The sequence below is a fragment of the Macaca nemestrina genome, chromosome 14 (genome assembly GCF_043159975.1).
Source record: "Macaca nemestrina isolate mMacNem1 chromosome 14, mMacNem.hap1, whole genome shotgun sequence".
Taxonomy (NCBI): Eukaryota; Metazoa; Chordata; class Mammalia; order Primates; family Cercopithecidae; genus Macaca; species Macaca nemestrina.
In genome coordinates this window covers 85,785,367-85,810,795 of record NC_092138.1, presented here as the reverse complement: position 1 = coordinate 85,810,795, position 25,429 = coordinate 85,785,367, and the positions used below count along the sequence as shown (strand labels likewise).

At 43.3% G+C, this 25,429-nt stretch overlaps 1 protein-coding gene across 10 annotated transcripts in view; it reads left to right on the top strand.

Annotated features, from left to right (window-relative positions):
- The window catches only part of LOC105487096 (tenascin C), a 98,500-nt gene that overhangs the window by 27,782 nt on the left and 45,289 nt on the right, over positions 1 to 25,429 (top strand). For all 10 annotated transcript variants that reach the window (XM_011750394.3, XM_071078243.1, XM_071078238.1 and 7 more), the window contains exons 3-10: positions 3,014 to 4,423; positions 5,766 to 6,029; positions 7,442 to 7,557; positions 8,323 to 8,479; positions 12,384 to 12,653; positions 14,050 to 14,235; positions 14,505 to 14,594; positions 16,813 to 17,076. In XM_011750394.3, the coding sequence (XP_011748696.2) occupies positions 3,014 to 4,423; positions 5,766 to 6,029; positions 7,442 to 7,557; positions 8,323 to 8,479; positions 12,384 to 12,653; positions 14,050 to 14,235; positions 14,505 to 14,594; positions 16,813 to 17,076 (2,757 nt within the window). The remainder of the gene's footprint in view (positions 1 to 3,013; positions 4,424 to 5,765; positions 6,030 to 7,441; positions 7,558 to 8,322; positions 8,480 to 12,383; positions 12,654 to 14,049; positions 14,236 to 14,504; positions 14,595 to 16,812; positions 17,077 to 25,429) is intronic.

Sequence of the window (25,429 nt, the reverse complement as noted above, 5' to 3'; positions counted from 1 at the left end):
TCTGATAGGTATTGGTGTGGCCCCATCACCTCATTGTACAAATAGAGAAACTGAGGCCTGGAAGGAGGATGGGATTCCTGAAGGTCCTCCAATAAGGAGTTAAGTTCCTCACATTTCAGTATTCTTACAAATGCACAGTGCTGCCTGTGATAGTGCTGAGTCTATAAGAATTAGAAAAAAAGTTCCAATTTAATAGCAATTATAATGATTACAATCATATAAGCTACCTCTGTGTAACAGGCACTGTTGTATTATATCATTTAATCCTCCCAACAGCCCTTTAATAAGGTTAGATAAGGGGAAGATAAGTCCTCTTCTGCAGATCAAAGAAATGAGACTCAAAGGGATTAACCCACTGGCACAAGATGACACAAAGAGCAATAAGAGATAGGGGCTTTGACCGAGTGCAGTGGCTCACACCTGTAATCCCAGCACTTTGGGAGGCTGAGGTGGGCGGATAACCTGATGTCAGGAGTTCAAGACCAGCCTGGCCTACATGGTGAAACCCCATCTCCACTAAAAATACAAAATTAGTTGGCTGTGGTGGTACATGCCTGTAATTCCAGCTACTCAGGAGGCTGAGGCAGAAGAATCACTTGAAACCAAGAGGCAGAAGTTGCAGTGAGCTGAGATCATGCCATTGCACTCCAGCTTAGGTGACAAGAGCGAAACACCATCCAAAAAAAAGAGAGAGAGGGAGAGAGACAGAGAGAGAAATAGGGACTTTGCATGTGCCTGTGTGTCTCCAGAGCTCATACTCTCCCATGGACGCCCTGTTTCCACATGCATCTTATTTCAAGGAATTTTGCTGCTTTGGAATTATGTCTTTATCTCCAATAACTAAAGTTGATAAAGCTATGAGTTTCAACAACTTCAAATCAGAGCTGAAAATCTGTGTCCGCCACTCAGAAAAAATGTTCTTCAACAATTATTTCAAGAGTAAACCTGGCTGGCCACAGTGGCTCACGCCTGTGATCCCAGCACTTTGGGAGGCTGAGGGGGGCGGATCACCTGAGGTCAGGAGTTCAACACTAGCCTGGCCACGGTGAAACCCTGTCTCTACTAAAAGTACAAAAAATTAGCTGGGCATGGTGGTGCACGCCTGTAATCCCAGCTACTCGGGAGGCTGCGGCAGGAGAATCGCTTAAACCCATTTGAAAACATTTTCTTTAGGCATAAATTAGTTTATCTTCCACTTCTGCCAACTCCCTGGAAAAATGCAGATGAGAATACACAGCAGGCGTCATGCTAAGTAGTCAGTTAAAACGATTATTTAGAGCAGTGCTCTCTAATGAAAATATGAGTCATACATGTAATCTTAAATTTTCTAGCAGTCATGTGAAAGGAGAAACAGGTAAACATAATTTTAATCATCTCTTATTTAATTCAATGTAGCCAAAATATCAGTTTTTCAGCCTGAAATCAATATAAAAATTATTAATGGATATTTTTCAGTCTATTATTTCATACTATTTGGAATCTGATGTGTATTTTACACTTACAGAACATCTCAATTTAGACTAGCCACATTTCAATGCCTAATAACCACGTGTGGCCAAGGGCCACCATACTAGACAGTACAGACTTAGACTCTCACTTTACAAATCAGCTTTAAAAAAATTCTTACTTCCTGCTGTCAAGAAGGAGATAAAATATATTAATACAAGCTGTTTCTAGGTACAGAGAATATAGAGTGAATATATTCCAGTGCAGATTATTTAGAAGTGGGTTTTGTTTCTTCTCCTTAAGCTCCATGGAGATCAGACCAGTGACTTCTGCAAACTGAGCTAAGGCAATATTTAGGCCTCAAGGAGCTCGAGTAATGTCAACCTTGACCCCACATTCTCCAGGTTGACCTCCACTTAGCCTTCAGTATAGAAATAAATAAAAGATAAAGGCACGATACTTTTCTGGTGACAGAGCCAAACTGAAAGGTGTCCTTATAGAATTAGAAAGCCATTAGCTACCTCATTTTAGTTGTGGAAAATTAGAATGTTTTGGTTATATAAACCCACATACCAACTTGAGCCAACCTTCCACCAAAAACTTTGGAAAAGAAAACAGAAAAAAATAACAAGGACACAAGAGTGAGCTCTTAAGGGGTTCACTTAACTCGGATATTCCCCAGGGAAGTGGGCTATTGGCCCAACTTCATCTATAAGAAAACTAAGCTCCAGATAGTCTAAATCCCTTGCCAAATGTGGCATAGATATTGAATCAAAAAGTTAGAATTACATTCAGCTCAACAACTATTTCTTGGGAATCTTTTATGTGCCCGGCCTTGACCACGCACTAAAGAAATAGTAACATAGTGGCCAGGCATGGTGGCTCACGCCTGTAATCCCAGCACTTTGGGAGGCCAAGGCGGGCAGATAACAAGGTCAGGAGATCGAGACCAGCCTGGCTAACACGGTGAAACACCATCTCTACTAAAAACACAAAAAAATTGGCCCAGCGTGGTGATGGCCTCCTGTAGTCCCAGTTACTCAGGAGGCTGAGGCAGGAGAATGGCATGAACCAGGGAGGCAGAGCTTGCAGTGAGCAGAGATGGTGCCACTGCACTCCAGCCTGGGTGACAGAGCGAGACTCCGTCTCAAAAAAAACAAACAAACAAAAAAATATATATATAGTAACACAGCCCAGCCTAATGTATGACTCATAATCATCATAGAAATAGTAAGACTTCTTGAAAATGTGACAAAAACTATGAATACACTCCCCAGGGGTGGAAATACACACACACACTCACACACACACACCCCTATGCATAATCACACACTGTTTTGGCATACAAGCCTATAATTTTGGGGAGTTCAGGTTATGAATTCCTACCTGGTATAACTGGATGTGAGTCTCATCTGATTTCACACACTACAGCAAATGGTTCTCAAGCCAGATGGAGCCTGAGGATGCAACCATCCTTCAGCTGAATTTGAATCTGGGTGCCCTGGGTAGATGCCGAGAAATGTGGCTGCTTAAGCCTGGCTGAGAACTTCTGTTTCTTTTGTTGCAGGCCGCGTGGACACCAGGCCCTTCTGCAGCGGTCGGGGCAACTTCAGCACTGAAGGATGTGGCTGTGTCTGCGAACCTGGCTGGAAAGGCCCCAACTGCTCTGAGCCCGAATGTCCAGGCAACTGTAACCTTCGAGGCCAGTGCATTGATGGGCAGTGCATCTGTGACGAGGGCTTCACGGGCGAGGACTGCAGCCAGCTTGCTTGCCCCGGTGACTGCAATGACCAGGGCAAGTGCGTGAATGGAGTCTGCATCTGTTTTGAAGGCTACGCCGGGGCTGACTGCAGCCAGGAAATCTGCCCGGTGCCCTGCAGTGAGGAGCACGGCACGTGTGTAGATGGCTTGTGTGTGTGCCACGAAGGCTTTGCAGGTGATGACTGCAACAAGCCTCTGTGTCTCAACAATTGCTACAACCGTGGGCGATGCGTGGAGAATGAGTGCGTGTGTGATGAGGGTTTCACGGGTGAAGACTGCAGTGAGCTCATCTGCCCCAATGACTGCTTCGACCGGGGCCGCTGCATCAATGGCACCTGCTACTGCGAAGAAGGCTTCACAGGTGAAGACTGCGGGAAACTCACCTGCCCGCATGCCTGCCATGGCCAGGGCCGGTGCGAGGAGGGGCAGTGCGTATGCGATGAGGGCTTTGCCGGTGTGGATTGCAGCGAGAAGAGGTGTCCTGCTGACTGTCACAATCGTGGCCGCTGTGTAGACGGGCAGTGTGAGTGTGATGATGGTTTCACGGGAGCTGACTGTGGGGAGCTCAAGTGTCCCAATGGCTGCAGTGGCCATGGCCGCTGTGTCAATGGGCAGTGTGTGTGTGATGAGGGCTATACTGGGGAAGACTGCAGCCAGCTACGGTGCCCCAATGACTGTCACAGTCGGGGCCGCTGTGTCCAGGGCAAATGTATATGTGAGCAAGGCTTCAAGGGCTATGACTGCAGTGACATGAGCTGCCCCAATGACTGTCACCAGCACGGCCGCTGTGTGAATGGCATGTGTGTTTGTGATGACGGCTACACAGGTGAAGACTGCCGGGATCGCCAGTGCCCCCGGGACTGCAGCAACAGGGGCCGCTGTGTGGACGGACAGTGCGTCTGTGAGGACGGCTTCACCGGCCCTGACTGCGCAGAACTCTCCTGTCCAAATGACTGCCATGGCCGGGGTCGCTGTGTGAACGGGCAGTGTGTGTGCCATGAAGGATTCATGGGCAAAGATTGCAAGGAGCAAAGATGTCCCAGTGACTGTCATGGCCAGGGCCGCTGCACGGACGGCCAATGCATCTGCCACGAGGGCTTCACAGGCCTGGACTGTGGCCAGCGCTCCTGCCCCAGTGACTGCAGCAACTTAGGACAATGCGTCTCAGGCCGCTGCATCTGCAACGAGGGCTACGCCGGAGAAGACTGCTCAGAGGGTGAGTCCCAGGGTGCAGACCAGCGTGATGGCTGTAATGGAGTGGACTCCTAGTATGGGTTGGAAAACTATGTTTATATTTATAAACATACATACACACTGATTCTTTGCACATATTAATATATCCATTTAGACACACACCCATAATGACTCTTTAAGGGGGCCCTGTCATTCAGTTGTTACAAGGTGACCTATTTAAGGGCTGAAGGGCTCAGAGAGGTTATATAATTGTCCCAGGGACACATAGCTGACACATCACAGAGCTGCTATTCGAGTCTACCTAACTCATCTACATAGAGTTTAACATGTAGTGTTCAAGATGAGGTAGATAAAGGGATAACCTCTCTTTTGCTAAATGTCAACTTTATTTCCTACTCTCCACTAACATCAAACCAACAGTAAAAAAGTCTCTCTATTTGGATGGACGTAAAAATTCAGCCAAATTGAATATGCAGTGAGATTACATAAAAACAACTGTTTCAAATGCATACTCAGCTAAAGACTAAATGCCTATTATCTGCAAGATTGACCTGTCTTTTAATTGTCTTTTGTAACTAGTTTTGTTTTTTTGTTTGTTTCGTTTTTTTAATCCTAAAGCTCCTATCCTTAAAAGGGCACTATTTCTGGCAGTTGGTAAGGGTCCTGGTACATAGTAAGTGCTGAGGAAACCCTGGTTAAATGAAAACACAGGAGAGAAATATAATGTTCATGTTTAATGAGTGTCTTCTTTGTGCTTCTCTCATCCTCCCATATTATAATTGTCATAATGGAGAATCTTTGCCTTTACTAAAGTTATTGGAATCTAGACATAAATAAATGGCTTTGTGTTCAGTGCGGCCCAAGCAGGGAAGCCTGGTTGGAAAGAACACCAGGCTGGCAGGGAGGAGATATAAGTTCTAAACTTGATGAGGTGAGCAAGCTTGGTCAAGTCATTCTGCCTTACTTACCTCTATAAAATAAGGAATTAGACCAGATGAACCCAAAATACCCTCCCAGTGCTAGGGACATGTAACTCAAAGTTCAGAGCAGGGAGTCAGGCTCAGACTGCACTTTCCCATGCCAACAGCCTGCATCTGAACTAAGACTCAGGGAGCAGAGAAAGTTGGAGAGGCCAAAACACCAAAGGGACTCCAGCCTGAAGGAAATGGACTAAGGAACAGCCACCACAGGTCTTAAGATGGATCACAGCAGGGGGTCCTTGATACTGTCTGCATTTTAGAGGCAGTGGAAGATCTTCAGACCTCTGTGGCTGACAGTGGAAGAGACAGGTCAAGAGAAACAAACCTAGAGAGATTTTATAGGGCATATTGTTGACACCAGATGTCCTTTCTTATTCCTGCCAGTGTCTCCTCCCAAAGACCTCATCGTGACAGAAGTGACGGAAGAGACGGTCAACCTGGCCTGGGACAATGAGATGCGGGTCACAGAGTACCTTGTCGTGTACACGCCCACCCACGAGGGCGGCCTGGAAATGCAGTTCCGTGTGCCTGGGGACCAGACGTCTACCATCATCCGGGAGCTGGAGCCTGGTGTGGAGTACTTTATCCGTGTATTTGCCATCCTGGAGAACAAGAAGAGCATTCCTGTCAGTGCCAGGGTGGCCACGTGTGAGTGAGCATAACTCTTTAGGGTAGCCTCACCTGACCTCAGCCCACCCAGTATATAACCCTCCCTTGCCACGGCCCCCTACAATCCTATAGTTGTTCTTTATAGTTATACCAAATAAGAGCCTAGAATTAAGTCCATAGAATCATTTCTTAAAGAAATCCCTCGTTTTCCATGAAATCTTTCTCCTTGCTCTCCTGTATACTTCCTGCCAGAGAAAATCATTACAAGTAACATTTAGCAAGTGTTTACTATGTATCAGACTTTGTTGTAAGCAGTCTACATACTAGTACAAGAATGGTCATTTGGCCGGGCAGGCGTGGTGGCTCATGCCTGTAATCCTAGCACTTTGGGAGGCCAAAGCAAGTGGATCACCTGAGGTCACAAGTTCAAGACCAGCCTGGCCAACATGGTGAAACCCTATCTCTACTAAAAATACAAAAATTAGCCAGGCGTGTTGGTGCATGCCTGTAATCCCAGCTACTCAGGAGACTGAGGCGGAGAATAGCTTGAAACCAGGAGGCAGAAGTTGCAGTGAGCTGAGATCATGCCACTGCACTCCAGCCTGGGCGACAGAATGAGACTTTGTCTCAAGAAAAAAAAAAAAAAAGTCCTCATTATATGAGTTAGTATATGTATGAAATAGGATCTATTGTTAACTCCATTTTACGGATGAGGAAACTGAGACTACATGGTTAAGCATCTTATCCCAAATCATGCGGTTAACAAGGAGTAGAGGCAAAACTTTAACCCTGGCAGTCCTGGCAGTCCTGGCAGGTTTATGTTCTTAACCACTCTATTACTTTTCAGTGGAGCTCACTGACTATTTTTTTTTAAGTGGAAACATTCTGGTTTATGAGTTTAGCATCATTATAATTATCTTCATATCTGAAAAGCAAGCTCTGGCTAGAAATCGACCCTTTCTTGCTTAATAATAACATTGGCTGCCATTTATTCAACTTGCTCTGTGTGCCACGAACCAGGCCCAGCAGTCTACACATTGCAGTGGAGTATATCACTCACGCCTCAATGCATTCCCAAGAAGTAGACATATTTACCTTCTTTTTCCAGGTGAAGAAACTCAGGCTTAGAGCATTGTGTGCAATTTGCTCAAGTTCACATTAATAGTGGAGCTTAGATTCTAACCCCAAGTCTGTCTGATTCCAAAGCCTGTGTTCATTTTAGACTTAACCATATGAAATTGCCAAAATTAATCATGCCATTTATCCTAATAATAATTTTTATACAACCTCATAGTAGACCTCATCCCAGAAGAAGCTTTAAAAGGACACCTGCTCTGGTTGTCAGCCCCTGACTGTTGCAGACATCCAGTCTGGTTTAGTGGAATCGTGGCTGTGTTGCCCAACCACACACCTGCCCTATCCTTACGTTCTATTTGTGTTGTTACTTACAGACTTGCCTGCACCTGAAGGCCTGAAATTCAAGTCTATCAAGGAGACATCAGTGGAAGTGGAGTGGGATCCTCTAGATATCGCTTTTGAAACCTGGGAGATCATCTTCCGGAATATGGTAAGGAATACAAAAGAGCAGATCCATTTGATCTCAAGAATTTGAAAGATGACCAAAGGGTTCTGAAGACTTCTGTATCAACTCATTTTCCTTAGTTTTTCGTGGAGGACAAGGCTCTAATTAGCATGTTTTGTGTTTGCATCTATATTTTAAGGGATGTTGGTTTTCCCCTGATTTTAGTAAGTCAGTAAGTTTAGCACTTAGGGCTGATACCCTAGACAAAGAGAAGTTGTCACCTCAAGGTTCCAATTGTCCTCATCACCTTGGGAATCTCTACTCAGATGCAAAGAAGAGAAGAAATGGTCTCTCCCTCAAACTACAGTACATCTCAGATTTGAGCAACCCTTCTCTCCAGACCCAAATGTACACGTGAGGGAGGGAACTTGTTCTCTGAATTTAAGCCCAGGCTCTGCCACCAACTAGCTGTGTGACTTTGCAACAATCACCCTGCTTCTCTGATGCTGGCCTCAGTCTACCAAAGGAGGGATTGAGCTTGTGCCTTCAGAATTCCTTTGGCTCTCACATTCTGTCATTTGACTTGCATGACAAAGGGGTAAATGTTTACAAGAGGGAGAAACAAACTAGAGAAATGTCTTTATCATCTCTGTATCCTCTGTAGCTCACATACTGATCTGATGCATAGTAAGTGCCTAATGAATAGATGAAAGAATAAAAGAGGAATGAATGAATGCAGAGTGAATGAGTCACATAAATTAAGAGACTGACACCTCCCCTAAGTCTTACTAAGCTGCCTCTATCTCTCAGAATAAAGAAGATGAGGGAGAGATCACCAAAAGCCTGAGGAGGCCAGAGACCTCTTACCGGCAAACTGGCCTGGCTCCTGGGCAAGAGTATGAGATATCTCTGCACATAGTGAAAAACAATACCCGGGGCCCTGGCCTGAAGAGGGTGACCACCACACGTGAGTATCACCTTTAATACTTATAGAATGATAAGGCTGATTGTACCTCATAGCGCCTCCTGGTTGAGAAAGTGCCTTCTCATATAGCATCTGTATCATTTAACTTTTGCTACATTTTTAAAAGTCCAGATACAGTGGTTTAAAATAACAATTCTTTGCATGTTGGTGTTTTGGGTTTGGGCTCAGCTGAGCAGTTTATCTGTTCTTGGCTGCACTCCTCATATATCTGTGTGCTTTAGGGGTGGATTGGCCTAGGATGACCTTAGCCAAGATGGTGTCTTTTTGTTTCGCAGGATCTCTCATTCTCCAGGATGCTGGTCCTGTTCACACAGCTATTGAACAGGTTCAAAATTGGCATTATATCACTTCTATCAAAGCACATCCCATTGCCAGTTTATATTTAAGGAATAGAGAAACAGATCCATCTCTTGATGAAAGGAATTTCAAAATCGCCTTTCAAAGGGGCGTGACTACCTGAAGATAATTAAGCCCATTGCTAACAATCTACCATATGGCTAGTTTAATATTAGCACCCAGTTCTAGGACAGAGGAAGGGAAAATATTAATGTTAAGGCTTAAAGAAGCTCAATGACTTTAACATCATATAGGTAACACTATCAGGGGCATAACTTTAAGCCAGGGTAAGTTTTATAACTTTAACCCCATTTCCACTAACATTGACTAGGCTCTGGTTTATGCAGAATGTTAATTCCATCTCTTCAATGGGAACCTAAATAAAATTTCATTCAGTACTAATGATGTCAGAACTTCTTGGGAGTAGAATAGGATTTAGCAGTACTAGATCATTTGGTGAGAAAAAGACCTGAATTTGGAGTTGCTCCAACAGGAAGCGACTTTTTTTTTCCTTTTTTTCTGTCACCCAGGCTGGGGTGCAGTGGTGCAATCTCAGCTCACTGCAACCTCTGCCTCCTGGATTCAAGTGGTTCTTCTGTCTTAGTCTCCCAGTTAGCTGGGATTACAGGCTCCCGCCACCACACCTGACTAATTTTTTTGTATTTTAGTAGAGAGGGGGTTTCAGCATGTTGGCCAGGCTGGTTTCCAACTCCTGACCTCAAGTGATCCACCCACCTCAGCCTCTTAAAGTGCTAGGATTACAGATGTGAGCCACCGTGCCAGGCCGCAATGTTTTAAAAAGAAAAACGTACATAATTTTGCACTTCCATATAGGAAAACCTCTTTATTTTCTTCAAGATAACATATGCGCCAACTCTTTAAGTAATTGACTCTTCTTGGCAGGGGTTGTTGGAAAAATTAAATCAGTTGCTAATGACAAGAAAGAACATCTTGCGTTTAAATATTTGCACATTTTGCCTAGCTCAGAGCCAATTCAAAGAATTTTCTCTTCCATAAGTAAGTGTTTTCCATCATCCTGACAACATCTCTCTGTGGTAGGTAGAAAAGCAGGTACCAACAGGAAAAAAAAAAATCATTAGATCACCAGAAAGACAAAGAAAAGACAAAGCAAATGCTTAGTTGCTATGGAGGAGGTACACTGACAATACAAAAGACTTTTTTTTTCACTGCTCTTTTCTTTTTTATCTAAATTTGGGAATTGTCTGCTTTATTTCTTCTTATTTTAGATTTTTTAAAATCTAAATTTGGGAATCGTCTGCTTTATTTCTTCTTATTTTAGAACAAACATTCCAACATTTGAAGTTGCATAATCATATAAATTTCAACATAGGGGGACAGATATTTACCTGTTTATTTTGTATTTTTAGTACAGACAGGATTTCACCATGTTGGCCAGCCACTGTGGCCAGCCGCAATTTACCACATATACCTGAAACCTTTGAACCTTTAACCTTTTTTCCATATTTAAAGGGCCTTAAATTTCCAGTTCAAAACACATTTGGCTCCTTCTGTCTGGCATCTATATCAAGGTGGTATTATATTTACTTTTGAGGTCGATATTTTTGAAAGGTGTTGTCATGTAAAGGGGGAAAAGGAGGGGCTTTGGATTCAATGAGTTCTGAGTTTGAATTTCATCTTTACCATTCACCATCACCTTGGAAAAATCTATTTCTTTAAGCTCCAGATCCAACAGCTGAAAATGGGTTTACAGTATCCTCCTTGTGAGGTTGTCATAAGACTCAAGACATAAATAACAAAGCACCATGTTTGCACCTGATAAGTACAGAGCATTGTTAGTTTCTGCTATTCAAGGGCCCCAAATCTAGGGGGACATCAGTGTCCTTGACCGAATCTCCACTTCTTTAATGTAAGGGGACTAAGGAAGGCAGTAGGTACGGTTTGAGTGCTTGCTAGCACCTATAATGACATAGAGCAGGCAGCTTCTGTCCTTTTTTGTGGCATCATTTTCGTTGTGCATTTTATATCATCTGTGAGCCGAGACTGATGTATCAACACCTAGACTTCAAAAACAGACTCTGCAGTTTTCTCACAATCAGCTGTGAATTATTCTTCCTTTTCATTCGCCATATAAAGCCAATTTCCTGTCACTTGTTATCGTTTACTGAACAAACGCTGAAAACACAAACATGAAGAAGAAGAAGACGACGATGACGAGGAAGAAGAAGAAGAAGAAGAAGAAGAAGAAGAAGAAGAAGAAGAAGAAGAAGAAGAAGAAGAAGAAGAAGAAGAAGAAGAAGAAGAAGAAGAAGAAGAAGAAGAGGAGGAAGGGGAAGGAGAGGGAGGGGAAGGAGAAGCAGAAGGGGAAGAAGAAGGGTAAAAAGAAGAAGAAGAGGAGGAAGAAGAGGAAGAAGAAGAGGAGGAGAAGGAGGAGGAAGAGGAAGAGAAAGGAGAAGGAGAGGAAGAGGAAGAGGAAGAAGAAGAAGAAGAAGAAGAAGAAGAAGAAGAAGAAGAAGAAGAAGAAGAAGAAGAAGAAGAAGAAGAAGAAGAAAGGAGAAGGAGAAGGAGGAGAAGAAGAAAAGAAGAAGAAGAAGATTCACTGAATACCCAGAATGTGCCTGTCTCTATACTGGGAATTTAAAAAGACTCACTCTCTGAATGAATGAATAACCCCACCTAAATTGACTCAAGCTGTACAGAAATCTGTTATGAAACAATGAGACAGATGTGATATTAGAATGCTCTTTAAGGACAGTAGCAGCCACAGGGAGGGAATACATGTTTACCTTACTGAAGCCGGGTTTAAGAAAGGCTTCTCATTAGGAGACAACATTTAAGTGGGATTTTGAAGGATGCATAGGAGATTTTTACAGGGAAGTGTGATCTTAGAAAGAAGAGAGAACAGCATGTACAGAGACCAGGTGGTGCCCAACAGCATAATGTGCTTCCAGAGCTCTGAGCATCTGTCAGAGTACAACAGATAGTGGGTGGGGCAGAAAAGGTCAAGAAGAGCATGCAAAGATAGGCACGGCTGGAAATAGCAATGACTTTCTTGCGTGAATTCCTTTTCATCAAAAATAACTTTTCATACACTGTCAAGACAGTCTACTGCCTCACTTTTCTGCTTTGTAATTCTGTTGGAAAAGTTTTGAACCATCCAGGAAGTTTTGCCTAATTAAAAATTTAAAGAGACCAAGTTCATTTTTTCAAATAAAGTATCCCCAAAGCATGTTTCCTCAACTTATGAGAACAGTAATAATACCAATAATGATAATAACAAAAGAACCTTTTTTTTTTTTTTCGTTTTCATGTGACTCCATGGGCCAGGCTTTGTGCTAGATGTTTTATCTCTGTTAAGATTTGAAAAACAAAAAACACTAGAGGTAGCTGCTATTATCCCTACTTATAGTTTATCAAACCAAAAACAGGTTCAGAAAGGTAAAATAAAGTCAAGCCATTAGTATCTATCTAAGCATTCACCCACAGATCTGGAGAATTACAAAGTCCTCTCTGCTCAGCCTCAGGCACTGGCCCTAACCTCTGAAACCCCTCTGTCCTATGCCCATCATAGGCTTGGATGCCCCTAGCCAGATGGAGGTGAAAGATGTCACAGACACCACTGCTTTGATCACCTGGTTCAAGCCCCTGGCTGAGATCGACGGCATTGAGCTGACCTACGGCATCAAAGACGTGCCAGGCGACCGTACCACCATCGATCTCACAGAGGACGAGAATCAGTACTCCATCGGGAACCTGAAGCCCGACACTGAGTACGAGGTGTCCCTCATCTCCCGCAGAGGTGACATGTCAAGCAACCCAGCCAAAGAGACCTTCACAACAGGTAAAAGGCCTCTGCCTGTTAACAGATACAGTAAAGGAAAGATTGAAAGATTTCCATCCCACTCCATGTTGGGGTATCTTCCAGGCTCATTTTACAGTTTAAAAAAAAAGGAGTATTTCTACTCATGTAAATTTTAAAATATTGTAGCAATTTATTAATTAATTTTTCAAAAAAAATTCCAAATAACCTTCCAAAGCACTTTTGGGGCTGGGGGGCCTATATAGAAGATGCTGGTCAGATATTCTGAGACAAAAGTTCTGATTAAAATAAAGTTCAAATAAATATTTTTAAAGTAAAATACAGTATATGGAAAACATATATGACAAATGAGCCTCCTAACACCTTAGCCTATGGCATTATTTTTAAAGTTCGAAAGTGTCAATTTTTCATTCAGTAAATATTTTTTCGGAGCTCAGTAAGTACTTTGTGAATTATTAGAAATATGATGAGGAGGCTGGGTGCGGTGGCTCATGCCTGTAATCCCAGCACTCTGGCAGGCTGATGCAGGCAGATCACGAGGTCAAGAGATCAAGACCATCCTGGTCAACATGGCAAAACCCTGTCTCTACTAAAAATACAAAAATTGGGGTCGGGTGCAGTGGCTCACACCTGTAATCCCAGCACTCTGGGAGGCCGAGGCGGGCGGATCATGAGATCAGGAGATTGAGACCATACTGGCTAACACAGTGAAATCCCATCTCCACTAAAAATACAAAAAAAAAAAATTGCCAGGCATGGTGGTGGGTGCCTGTAGTCCCAGCTACAGGCTGAGAGAGGAGAATGGCATGAACCCGGGAGGCAGAGCTTGCAGTGAGCCGAGATCGCGCCACTGCACTCCAACCTGGGTGACAGAGCGAGACTCCGTCTCAAAAATAAAAACAAAAATAAAAATAAATAAATTTTAAAAAATAACCGGGCATGGTGGTGTGCTCCTGTAATCCCAGCTACTCAGGAGGCTGAGGCAGGAGAATCACTTGAACCCGGGAAGCAGGGGTTGCAGTGAGCCGAGATCATGCCACTACACTCCAGCCTGGTGACAGAGGGAGACTCTGTCTCAAAAAAATAAAGAAAGAAAGAAATATGATGAGAAAATGCAAAAGACCAGCTTTTACACGCATGAACTTATTTTTAAGTCTTTGCATTGTTCTTTAACCACAAAGTCTGAGAAAAACACAAATGACTAAAGTGTCGCACTCATCCATAATAGGGAAAGGTGCCAAATCTGTAGCACTTGTTTAGATTTGCACATCAACTATGGGGACAGATGAATGTGCTGAGATTTTGTAATTTATCTCCAGTTCCAGGCACATTTCATATGTCAGCTTGGGCTATCAAAGACTCTTGCTCTCTTGTGACTGATATGTTCAATGCAAATGCTCCTTCTTCTCTCAAACAGGCCTCGATGCTCCCAGGAACCTTCGACGTGTTTCCCAGACAGATAACAGCATCACCCTGGAATGGAGGAATGGCAAAGCAGCTATTGACAGTTACAGAATTAAGTATGCTCCCATCTCTGGAGGGGACCACGCTGAGGTTGATGTTCCAAAGAGCCAACAAGCCACAACCAAAACCACACTCACAGGTGAGCTCTGCATCTCTGCAAGCCTGAGCCAGCCAGCCCTAGAGGGCCCTTAAAGGATGGGCACCTGCTCCCATGTGTCCCCATTTGCAATCCTCAGAAATAAGTCCAATTTCCAGAATTACTGCTTACTTGGATTGCAGCGAGTTCTTTTGTAAAACATTCTGAACATTGGTCGTCGCCTTCAGAGACCAACTCAAAGCCATTTTTATCATCCTCTGAAAGTCTTTCTGATTTCAGGATGAATCTCAACTTGCACATTCTCTCCTTAGGTCTGAGGCCGGGGACTGAATATGGGATTGGAGTTTCTGCTGTGAAGGAAGACAAGGAGAGCAATCCAGCGACCATCAACGCAGCCACAGGTGAGGCACACCTGGGATTCCCATCCCACTGAGCAGGTGCTGGGCAGATGAGACAGGGCCCATGTGGCCAAAACCTATTCAAAGAGAAAAAGTAGAAGCCCAGAGGAGAAAGGGCCCTGTAGTATCACCTAGCCCCAATGTCAAAATTCAAAAGGAACATAAGTGTGGTCCATCTGTGTGATGCCAACATCATCCCCTGTACGGAAAGGGAGACGGGATTTTTGTTGTTGTTGTTGTTGTTGTTGTTGTTGTTGCTGCTGCTGTTGTTGTTGTTGTTGTTTTTGAGATGGAGTCTCACTCTGTCACCAAGCTGGAGTGCAGAGGCACGATCTCAGCTCACTGCAACCTCCACCTCCTGGGTTCAAGAGATTCTCCTGCCTCAGCCTACCAAGTAGCTGAGACTACAGGTGTGCGCCACCATGCCCAGCTAATTTTTGTATTTTTAGTAGAGACTGGGTTTCGCCGTGTTGGCCAGGAAGGTCTCAATCTCTTGACCACATGATCCGCCCGCCTTGGCCTCCCAAAGTGCTGGGATTGGACTCGTGAGCCACTATGCCTAGCCGGGATTTTTTAAAAGAAAAATTGGAACCAGGCTTTATAAGAAATTCACGAACATTTTTAAGTTGGTAATCAATTGCATCTTTTAAATAAACCATTGTCTAGTCCAAACACATCTGTGGGGTTTTCTCTGAGAAAACACCTAACTTTTATACCCCTGTCAAGCAGATTATAAGTAACGGGATTGTAGTTTAAATCCAGGCTCTGCACTTACCTGTCATATCCTGTAGCCACAGCCTGCAGGTGAAGATGCTGAAGGGTTACCTGATTTGAGGTCATTGATTCTTCCCTCAAGATTTTTTTTCCATTTTTCTAATAAGTATGCACTGCAAAAAGAAAACTCCTCCTCTGCCTCTCCCCCAGCCCCCAGCCCCCAGCCCCCAGCTTACCTCCCTGCAGACACTATGAGGAAGAGGGAGGCTGGTGTGTAAAGAGGAGATGGAGCATCGTTGAGATTCTACATTATGCAGGATGCAAGGCTGGGCATTTACATGACAATTCTTTTTCTTTTAATCTTTTGATTTTGAGATAATTGCAGATTCATATGCAATTTTGAGAAATTATACAGAGAGATTCCCTGTGCCCATCACCCAGGTTCCCCCAAGGGTAGCCTCTTGCATAAATGTAGACGAATATAACAACTGAGAAATTGACATTGGTGTAATCTGTCAACTCTATATTTCACCAGTTTTGCATACACTCATTCATGTGTGTGTATATACTTAGTTCTATGCAATTTTATCATACATGTAGATTTGTGAATGCACCACTAGATTCAAGATACAGAACAGTCTTACTACAAGAATCCCATGTGCTACCCTTTGCAGCCACAGCCACCTCCCTCCCTTTGCCCCTCTGCCTAACCCTGGGCATTCATTTATCTGTTCTTCATCTCTATGATTTTGCCATTTCAAGAATGCTGCATAAATGGGATCCTACACATATTAATCCATTTGTGTTACTGTAACAAGAATATCTTAGACCAAGTAACTTATAAACAGAAGGAATTTATTTCTCACAGTTCTGAAGGCTGCAGAGTCCAAGATCAAGATGCCAGCAGATTTGGTGTCTGATGAGGGCCTGCTTTCTGGCTGACAGCGGGCCATCTTTCTACTGTTCCCTCACAGGACAGAGGGGGCAAGGTCTCCTTTATAAGGGCACTACTCCCATTCATGAGGCCTCCCAAAAGTCCCTAGATCCAAATACCTTCACTCTGGGGATTAGGTTTCAACATAAGAACTTTAGGGAGGCACAGACATTCAGTGCATAGCGATACAGCATGTAACCTTTTGAAATTGGCTTTTTTTTCCTTCAGCATAATTCTCTCGAGATTCATCTAAATTGCTTCTTTTATCAATAGTTGGTTCCTTTTAACCGCTTTAAATTTGACTAGCATTTCACGGAATGGATATTCCATGACATTTTTAATCTTCTCAGACTCCAATGGAGTCATGTGGATAATGTATAATTAGACCTATTTTACAAAAGTAAAAAGAGAGACCCAGAGAGGTGACTCTCCTGTGGTCCCTCAGCTCCTCTGTGGCAAACCCACAGAGGAGCTCAGAGGCCAAATTCCAGCCCAGAGGCAGTTGACTTTCAACCCCAGAAGCAGCCCTGCCTTGCAGCCTGAAGAGCATTCATCTCTCTGTTCTCCTCCCAGAGTTGGACACACCCAAGGACCTTCGGGTTTCTGAAACTGCAGAGACCAGCCTGACCCTGTTCTGGAAGACCCCGTTGGCCAAGTTTGACCGCTACCGCCTCAATTACAGCCTCCCCACAGGCCAGTGGGTGGGAGTGCAGCTTCCAAGAAACACCACTTCCTATGTCTTGAGAGGCCTGGAACCGGGACAGGAGTACAATGTCCTCCTGACAGCCGAGAAAGGCAGGCACAAAAGCAAGCCCGCACGCGTGAAGGCATCCACTGGTGAGTCTGCCCTGAGCTTCCTCCAAACTCTAGGTTGATTCTGAGGTTAGCAGATCTGCTCAGTCAGGGTGTCCTTACATGAGAAAGCCAAATGCAAAAGCAAGCCACTTTGTCCATCCCTGAAGTCCCTAAACACCACTTTGAAAGCACTGCTTATTCGTCTTTCCTGCCTCCTGTCAATTGATACAGCAAAGTTCCCCCACTGGGAAATAGGGGTTTTAAAATAAAATATTTCTTCCTAGGAGAACTTAAAACCTCAGGGTTTGTGTTTCAATTTACCTATGATTTTTGTTTTCTTTTTTTAACTGTGTGTGCATCATAAAATCTTTTAAGTTGTTTCTTGTTTATTTCCTCCTTTTAGCCTAACAATTAACTTACCTTTCATTTTACTTCATTTAAAGATGGCCAAGATGTTGGTAATAATATTTTTTTTTGGTTATTTTACACGAACTGTTTTTATTCCAGGTCTTTTGCTTTCTGCCAAGGTTACCCCTGAAGAGTGGCACATGGCCATTTGAGACTTCCACGGTGCCCTCTCATTTTCTCTTTTCTCTTAGTCATTAAGACATTAACCTAGTTTGTCTGTGATGACAGCTGAATCCTGACATTGTGGCCCATGCAACCTGTGTCCATTCTGGCCCATGCAACCTGTGTCCATTCTGGCCCATGCAACCTGTGTCCATTCTGGCCCGTGCAACCTGTTCGCTGAACCTGCTGCCATGCTTACTTGGTGGCTAAACTGAAGAGACAACCAGGTTTTTAAAATATTTCCTCCTTTATGAAAAATAAGCCTATTCAATTTTGGCCACCAAATATTCAAAAAGTATAGGTGGAAAATGTTACTTCTCCAGGGTTTGGCAAGTAACAGTCTTTACTTCCAATTTAATTAGTAAGCATGTTTTGAGTACCTACTGCATACATTGTACAGTACTGATATTTGAGGAAAAGTAGTTCCCAAAGTCAGCATTGTTATGTGGACTAATTTGTGCCTGCTCATAGTGCTTGGGGAAGACTAGATACTCAGAATGCTAGACAGAACTCAAGAAAAAGAGTGATCCAAGGAAATCAGGAGAGCTGACAAAGGTGTTACGGCAAGAGATGTTATTCCAGTTGAAGCTTGATATGCAAGAAAAGGGTTAGAAGCATGGATATATTTGGAAATGGCTTGAAGAGTCTTTCTCACAGTATCTTCAGTCTCAAATCACAGTCACTTACACAAGATAGAAGTTGGTTTTCTTTCTTATAAAATGAATCTGGAGCTGGGAGGCACAGGGATAACAGTAGTTTCAAATTGTCAGGCACCAAGGCTGCTTCTGTCTTTCTTTTCCACCATTTTTAGTCCTTGGCTTCCATTCTCAGAGTCATCTCAGTGTCACAACATGGCTGCTGTAGTACATCCATTACATCTGTGTTCTAGGCAGCATAAGGGAGGGAGAACCAAAACTCCCAAAGAGGAGCACCTTCTAGGTGAGTCTTTCTGGAAATTCCACCAATCACTTCTCCTCATAGTTCATTGCCACTCTTAGCTGTAAGGGAGACAGGGAAAGGTAGTCTTCTGTCTGAACATGTTGCTTCCATATAAAATTGAGGTTATTTGTAAGAGAGAAATTTGGCAGACAATGAGCAGTCCCTGCCAGAGTCTGAAATGAGTTTACGTGGTCAATTCTGTTGACTCTGCATTGACTGCTTCCCACCCAACTATAAGATTATTATCAAGGATGCTCTGAAAGAGTAATTTAATCAAAAATAAGGGGGGGGATAGAATCAAGAAAAAATAAATCTATAGTAGAGATTTAGTTTCAGCTTTATAAACATGAGCTTGTTATAAAGTGTCAAGGGGCAACAAATGAATCAGAAATACACAAAAGATGAAATCCCTCTCTTTCTTTCTCTCTTTCTCTCTCTTTCTTCCCTCTTCCCTCCCTCCTCCTCTTCTTCCTCCTCCTCCTTCCTCTGCCCATCTGTCTTAGCTTTCCCTTAAGTTTGATAAATGCTGTATCTAAAAGAGATTCCTATTGCCCCTCAGTCATTCCACCTTCTGGTGATGGCCACGTTGCCTCCTTCCTCCAGTGAGAAAGCCCCACACCTCCGCAGTCACTGAAGAGGTTTTATCTCCCTAAGATCCTGTGGTATGGGGCTTCTCCACTAGAGAAAGGAGGTAATGTGGCTATAACCAGGAGATTTACTAGCTAGAATTATTCTGTGTCTGAATGAGAGCCCAATATTGGTATTCCAAAGCCTTAGCAGTTGCATTTCCCCACCATGCCTCCTTAATGCCATTTCAAAGATATCATGTTTCATATTTAAAGACATTCTTCAGTGTGGGAAAAATGTGCAAAGTTCTTTTTATTGGTTCTTCTCCACTGTCCACAGAATATTTCCCCCATCCCTTTTTCCACAGAAAAAAAAATATATGTTTCATTTAAGGTGAAGCAAACATTTCTTTCCCTCTCTTGAATTCTAACTTGTAAAGTCAATAAAATATATCACCATGCTCTGTGCTAAGTTATGGGGTTAATAGGGAAAAGAAAATGGGTATCTAATTCCAAGGAACTCACTGTGTAGCAAACAGATGATGAGACAACATTCTGCTCACTACGATCGAGGGTACAGAGGGTGCAGCCAGTGCACAGGAGACACTGGATCTAACTTCAGAGAATCAGGAAAGGCTTACAGTGGGAAGATGCTTTTGGACAGACAGGGCAAACATATAAAGGGCAAACATAGATGTGTTAGACTGAATAGGTAAAGAAGTAGAAGCCCAGGCACCTGGCCTTGGTAAGCATATAGGAAGAAAGAAAATAGGAAAAGTGAGAGCTCTTGGGTGAAGGAACCACGTGGCTGTAAGTCCTGAAATGTTGCAGAGTTTTAGGTTCAACCCTCAGAAGTAAGAACCTTCCAGCTCTGTATCACTGGATTCTTATCAACAGAAGCCTGCAAGGCGCCACTCAATGTCTGTGGGGCTTACAGAAAAAAATGGAGAATCAGTGGCCCTGAAGAATTTTTCCCAGGGAATTCCAGGGTTTTAGTGATGGATTGGGCCATAATGTAAGCCTTTTTCTTGATGTGGCACCATACTAAAAGTCTGCACAACCTGGCCACCTATCGCACCTCTTACCCAAAGACCCAGCCATGGGTTACAGGGCCCTACAGAATCTGGCATGGCCAGCCCATCCTCTGACCTCAGTCCTGCTACTCATGCCCTTGCTCACTTCACCGTGGCCTCTTCGGCCTTTGCACTGTTTCTTAAGCTTGCTGAGCCTGCTCTCCTCCTCGGGCCTTAGCATGTGCTGCTCCCACTGCTTAGATATCACTCTTCTCCCAGCGTTTCATAGAGCAGCTCAGGTGTGACCCAGAACAGAGGTCTTCTCTGACCACCAGCCTAAAAAGGCACTCCCATCCTGATCTACCCCTTCAAGCTGCTCTAGAGTTCCTTGTGACACTTACCTGCCTTGATATTATACAAGTAGTGGTTTACTATAATACCTATGGCCTGCCTCCCCATCAGTGAGCAGAATGTAAGGACCAACTCCATTATCCACTGCTGCATCCCATCCCAGTGCCCTGAAGGCAGACAAGTTTGTGGTATGAGCTTCATGAGTGTTTGGGGACCCTGGCTACCCTGGAGTCAGCATTTCCATGGAATCTTCTGATTCTTCCTTTCCACTTCTGCATTAACACCCCAATTCTTTCCTTAAGGAGTAGGGGAAGGGAAGGGAAATCATTCGCTTGGAAAGTCTTCAGTTCAGCTTAATCTGGATAGGAGGGAGGGAAGGAAGGAAGGAAGGAAGGAAGGAAGGAAGGAAGGAAGGAAGGAAGGAAGGAAGGAAGGAAGGAAGGCAGGCAGGCAAAAGGAGGAAAGAAGGGAGGCAGGGAATAAAGAAAGGTACTGGGTCTGTTGGCATTTAAAAAAAATGAGCATGTACCAGGCATCTTTCCCTCTCCACCTCTCCCATTCCTTCCCTTCTCTTTCCCTCTCCTCCACGCTATTCTCCTCCTTTCTCCTTCCTCCCTTCTCCTCTCTTCTCTCTCTTCTCCTCTCCTTCCTCCCTTTTCCTCTCTTCTCTCTCCTCTCCTCTCTCTCCCTTTTCTCTCTGCTTTTGTACTTTCATAAACCCAACTAAACCCTGCTTAAGGTCAAAGCCATGAATTTGCTGCATGCCGTAAGAGACAGGAGGCAGGGCTGATAGGTAGAAAGCCAGCAAAGCATCTTTTCATGGCAACATAAGCCTTGACAGTGACACCCCAGTAGCTCTCAGGAATTTTGGAGGAAGAGAGGTGGAATTTTGTTTTTAGCCACAGCTACCAGTAATAGAGAACATTCTGCTCTGATTTGCTATTTTGGTTTTCTCACAGACCAAACTGAAATTTATTCAAATATTTATTCATCCAACAAATATTTATTTCATACCTACTGTGGGTCAGGCGATGCCGGTGTATAGAACAGAAAGAAACAGCTCCTCTCAAGAAATGGTGCACATTGCTATAAGAGAGAGAACCAAAACCAAAATTATAATGCTGGAGCTTATCTGTTTTAGAGGGATTTGTGGGAGGCTGCAGGAGCATAGAGACGGGAGCATCACAGACCTAAGCAAAATGAATGAAGAGCATTGGAGTAGGCTTTTTGGAAGAAGTGATGTTTGGTTGAGTTCTGAAAAAGAAAAGGGGTTGGGCAAGTGGAGAAAGAGTAATGACATTTCCAGCAGGGGGAATAGCATCCTAAAAGCTGAAAGGCATGAGAAACTTTACCTTAGTGAATTGCACGTTATACAGTCCTACTACATGATAGAGTGGGAAAACAGTAGGGTAGGAGGCTAGAGGCATCATCAGGGGCACCTGCAAAGGGGCAGTTACAAAGAAATCACTGAATGTTTTAAGGCAGCCAAGGCTTCTCATTTCAATTGTCTTATCTCTGTGAGATGAGAGTAAAGCCACTGAATATATCCTTTGGGGTTGTCAGGCTTGGACATGACCATGCCTCTGCTGTGGGAGAATCAGTCTTTCTCCCATAAGTGGTCACTGAAATGGGTTCCTCATCAAGCCAGCACTTGGTCATCACTATCTAGAAGATGGTAACAATCTACAGATTTTAAGTTGGCACTGTCAGAAATTCCTCCAGACCAGCTGCTCAACCCACCAGGACTACAGCAGTGGGGTTTCAAAATTCTGATTTCCCAAGCCCACTAACATTGTCTAGAGGGTAGATTCCAGAGCACAGCTGTAAGAAAAAGACAACAGCCTTTTCATAAAGAAATGCCAAGAAATTCTGTGTGGAATCTATAATGGAAACACTTGGCTTCTAGGGCAGTAAATTCACAGTATGTCATTTGTGGTTGAAATGTGGAGCCAGCATTTATGTGAAGCCTCTTGGTCCTCACCTTAACTATTCTCTACTGTATTTTTTATTCATAATATTCCCCCTTCTTTCATAATTCTGACCCCTCTCTCTTTAATTTAGGCACTGATTTTATTAGTGGAAGTTTGGCCACATACTGCCTCTCTGAGTTATAAACCAATGCTCTTTCTTGATTTGCCTACCAAAAAAAAAAAAAAAAAAGGTAGAGAAATAGCCAAAAGTGTTAGCAGAAGTACCAACACCGTCACTATTACTATTTACTGAACAACATGACGTTATATTAAAAAATCACTCTATCGACTATATGAACAGATAAAACACGATGTGGAGACCATTAGATGAAAGTATCAGTGGCATATTAAAAATCTGATTCAAAGAGATAAGATGATTCTCATCAGGAAGAGACATTTTCCAACGTGCATCTTTTCTCTCCATCCATCTCTTGCCACAGCTTAATGGGCAATCCACAATCACATTACCCCACCCCCCGTAAGGTAACTTTCCCAATATTTCTTGCAAGGGGGCATTTAAAATTTCTTTCATAGAAAAAAAATATGTTTTATGTAACAATTAGAGATAAGGATTAAAAGACAGACACCCGCAGAAGAAAGAAAGTAACTTAATTCACATGAAGGGGTATGCTGTCAATGACAGATTAGCTCCTGACAGGTGGACAGCAGAGGAACAAAAACAGGAAAGTGGGATAAGAAGGAGAGCTAAGAAGACATAGGACTGATTTAATTTTCACTTAGCTGTGTTTTGTCCTATACCTCTTTCTGCATCAGAACTGCTGGAGTATTTGAGAAGGACATGCTCTTGAGTGTATTTGTGTTTAAATCCCAAGGTCAAGGGTACAATCACTATATCAGGGCACTGTTTCTGGCCTCACAATGCCCAGCAGGATTAAAGGTAGTTGACACCTCCTTTCTTTTCCTAAATCTAGATACATCACTTGCAGTTTGGGGTCCTTCCTTTCTCATGAAGACCATGTTTAGGTGGTTAAGAACTGCTTTGGAGCCTCGGGGGTAAGCTTCAGGACATGAGTCGGGGTTAAAGAGGAGTCTGTAGACTGTCATTCAAGATCAACCATTGCAAACATTTTCTGTAAAGGGCCAGATGGTAAATATTTTAGACTTTACAGGCCAGGCAGTTTACATCACAATTATTCAACTGCACATTTCGTAACGCAAAAGCAGCCATCAACAATGTAAGTGAACAATCATGGCTATGCTCCAATAAAACTTTATCTGTGACACCAGAACTGGAATTTTATATGACTTGAATGTACCGTCAAATAATATTCTTCTTTGGATTTATTTCCTGACCATGTAAAAAAGTTAAAAAAACCTGTTGTTAGCTTGCTGACTACCAAAATAGCAGGCCAGACGTGGGCCTTGGGTAACAGTTTGTGGACCTCTGTTCTCGATCAAACAAAATTTGAAGAAGTGTATGCTCTGACAATGTGAAACAAGTAGGAAGAATGTTCCCCAGAACTTGGAAACGTCTGAGTTAAATCAATTCTAGAAAAGAAATATTTTCTCCTCTGAAAGGATATCCTCAATCAAATTCCAAGCTAAGATTTTCAAGTTAGTAGCCAGCTCTAATGGACACATAAGACTCATTTGAAATTAGCAGCAATGTGAAGTATAAATAGAAAAAAACAATTTGTTCTTTTAAATGATTTAAAGGCAGTTTCTACTCTCTAGTTTACAGGATCCATTCCCAGAGAAATACTTTCCTTCCTAAACTATGCAAAGTCCACTTAAGCTCAGCCCTGGGCAAGTTATCTCCCTTAAGTCAGGTTGAGACCAGTGAGTTTTTATGGAATTTTGTGCATTAAGGAGATGAATGAAGAGGGTGCGTTCAGTTTTACTTGAGCTTCATAAGATCTGCTTCTGCCAGGACCTCTTTCTTTTTTCTAAGAAGGAACAGTTTTTCAAAGCGTCATCACTTTCCTCAGCTCAGGCTTAGTAATACTGTGTCAATGTGTCTCTGATCTTTACTAATATGATCTATGTAAATGATTTGAACCCTAGAAACTGATGAAATCCCAATATAAACTATAAAGCAGACCTCCCATAGGATATTGAGGCAGCACAAAAAAGAAGAGGATTCTTTTTTTTTTTTTTTGAGATGGAGTCTCAGTCTGTCACCCAGGCTAGAGTGCAGTGACTCAATCTTGGCTCACTGCAATCTCAACCTCCCGGGCTCAAGCGATTCTCCTAACTCAGCCTCCCAAGTAGCCGGGATTACAGGCTCATGCCACCACACTCAGCTAATTTTTGTATTTTTAGCAGAGATGGGGTTTTGCCATGTTGTCCGGGCTGGTCTTGAACTCCCGACCTCAGGTGATCTGCCCACCTTGGCCTCTCAAAAAAGAAGGGAATCTAAGAGGAGCCAATTGTCTCAAAATACAGAAGGTTGGACAGCTCAAGTCAAGACCCCCAGAATAACTGAGGGCCACCCCCTTATGATGCAAGACATGTTCCGAAATGAAAACTGAAGCTCAGAGCATTGCTAACAAAGACGTATAGTTTTCTAAATCTGCAGGACACTGATCAATAGGAAAATACCATTTCCAAGAGAAAAACCCAAATATGCGTGAAGGCAAAATAAATTTTTTTTTTTTTTTTTTTTGGAGACAGAGTCTCACTTTATCCCCCAGACTGGAGTGCAAGCTGCCATCTTGGCTCACTGCAAACTCTGCCTTATGGGTTCAAGCAATTCTCCTGCCTTAACCTCCTGAGTAGCTGGGATTACAGGCTCCCACCACCACGCCTGGCTAATTTTTGTATTTTTAGTAGAGACAGTGTTTCACCATGTTGGCCAGGCTGGTCTCGAACTCCTGACCTCACATGATCCGCCCACCTCGGCCTCCCAAAGTGCTGGGATTACAGGTGTAAGCCACTGTGGCTGGCCGCAATAGAAATATTACATTGTTGTCCTGCTGTGTTTTAATAGGGACAGCACCAGTAGGGGATGCAGTAAACAAAGTAT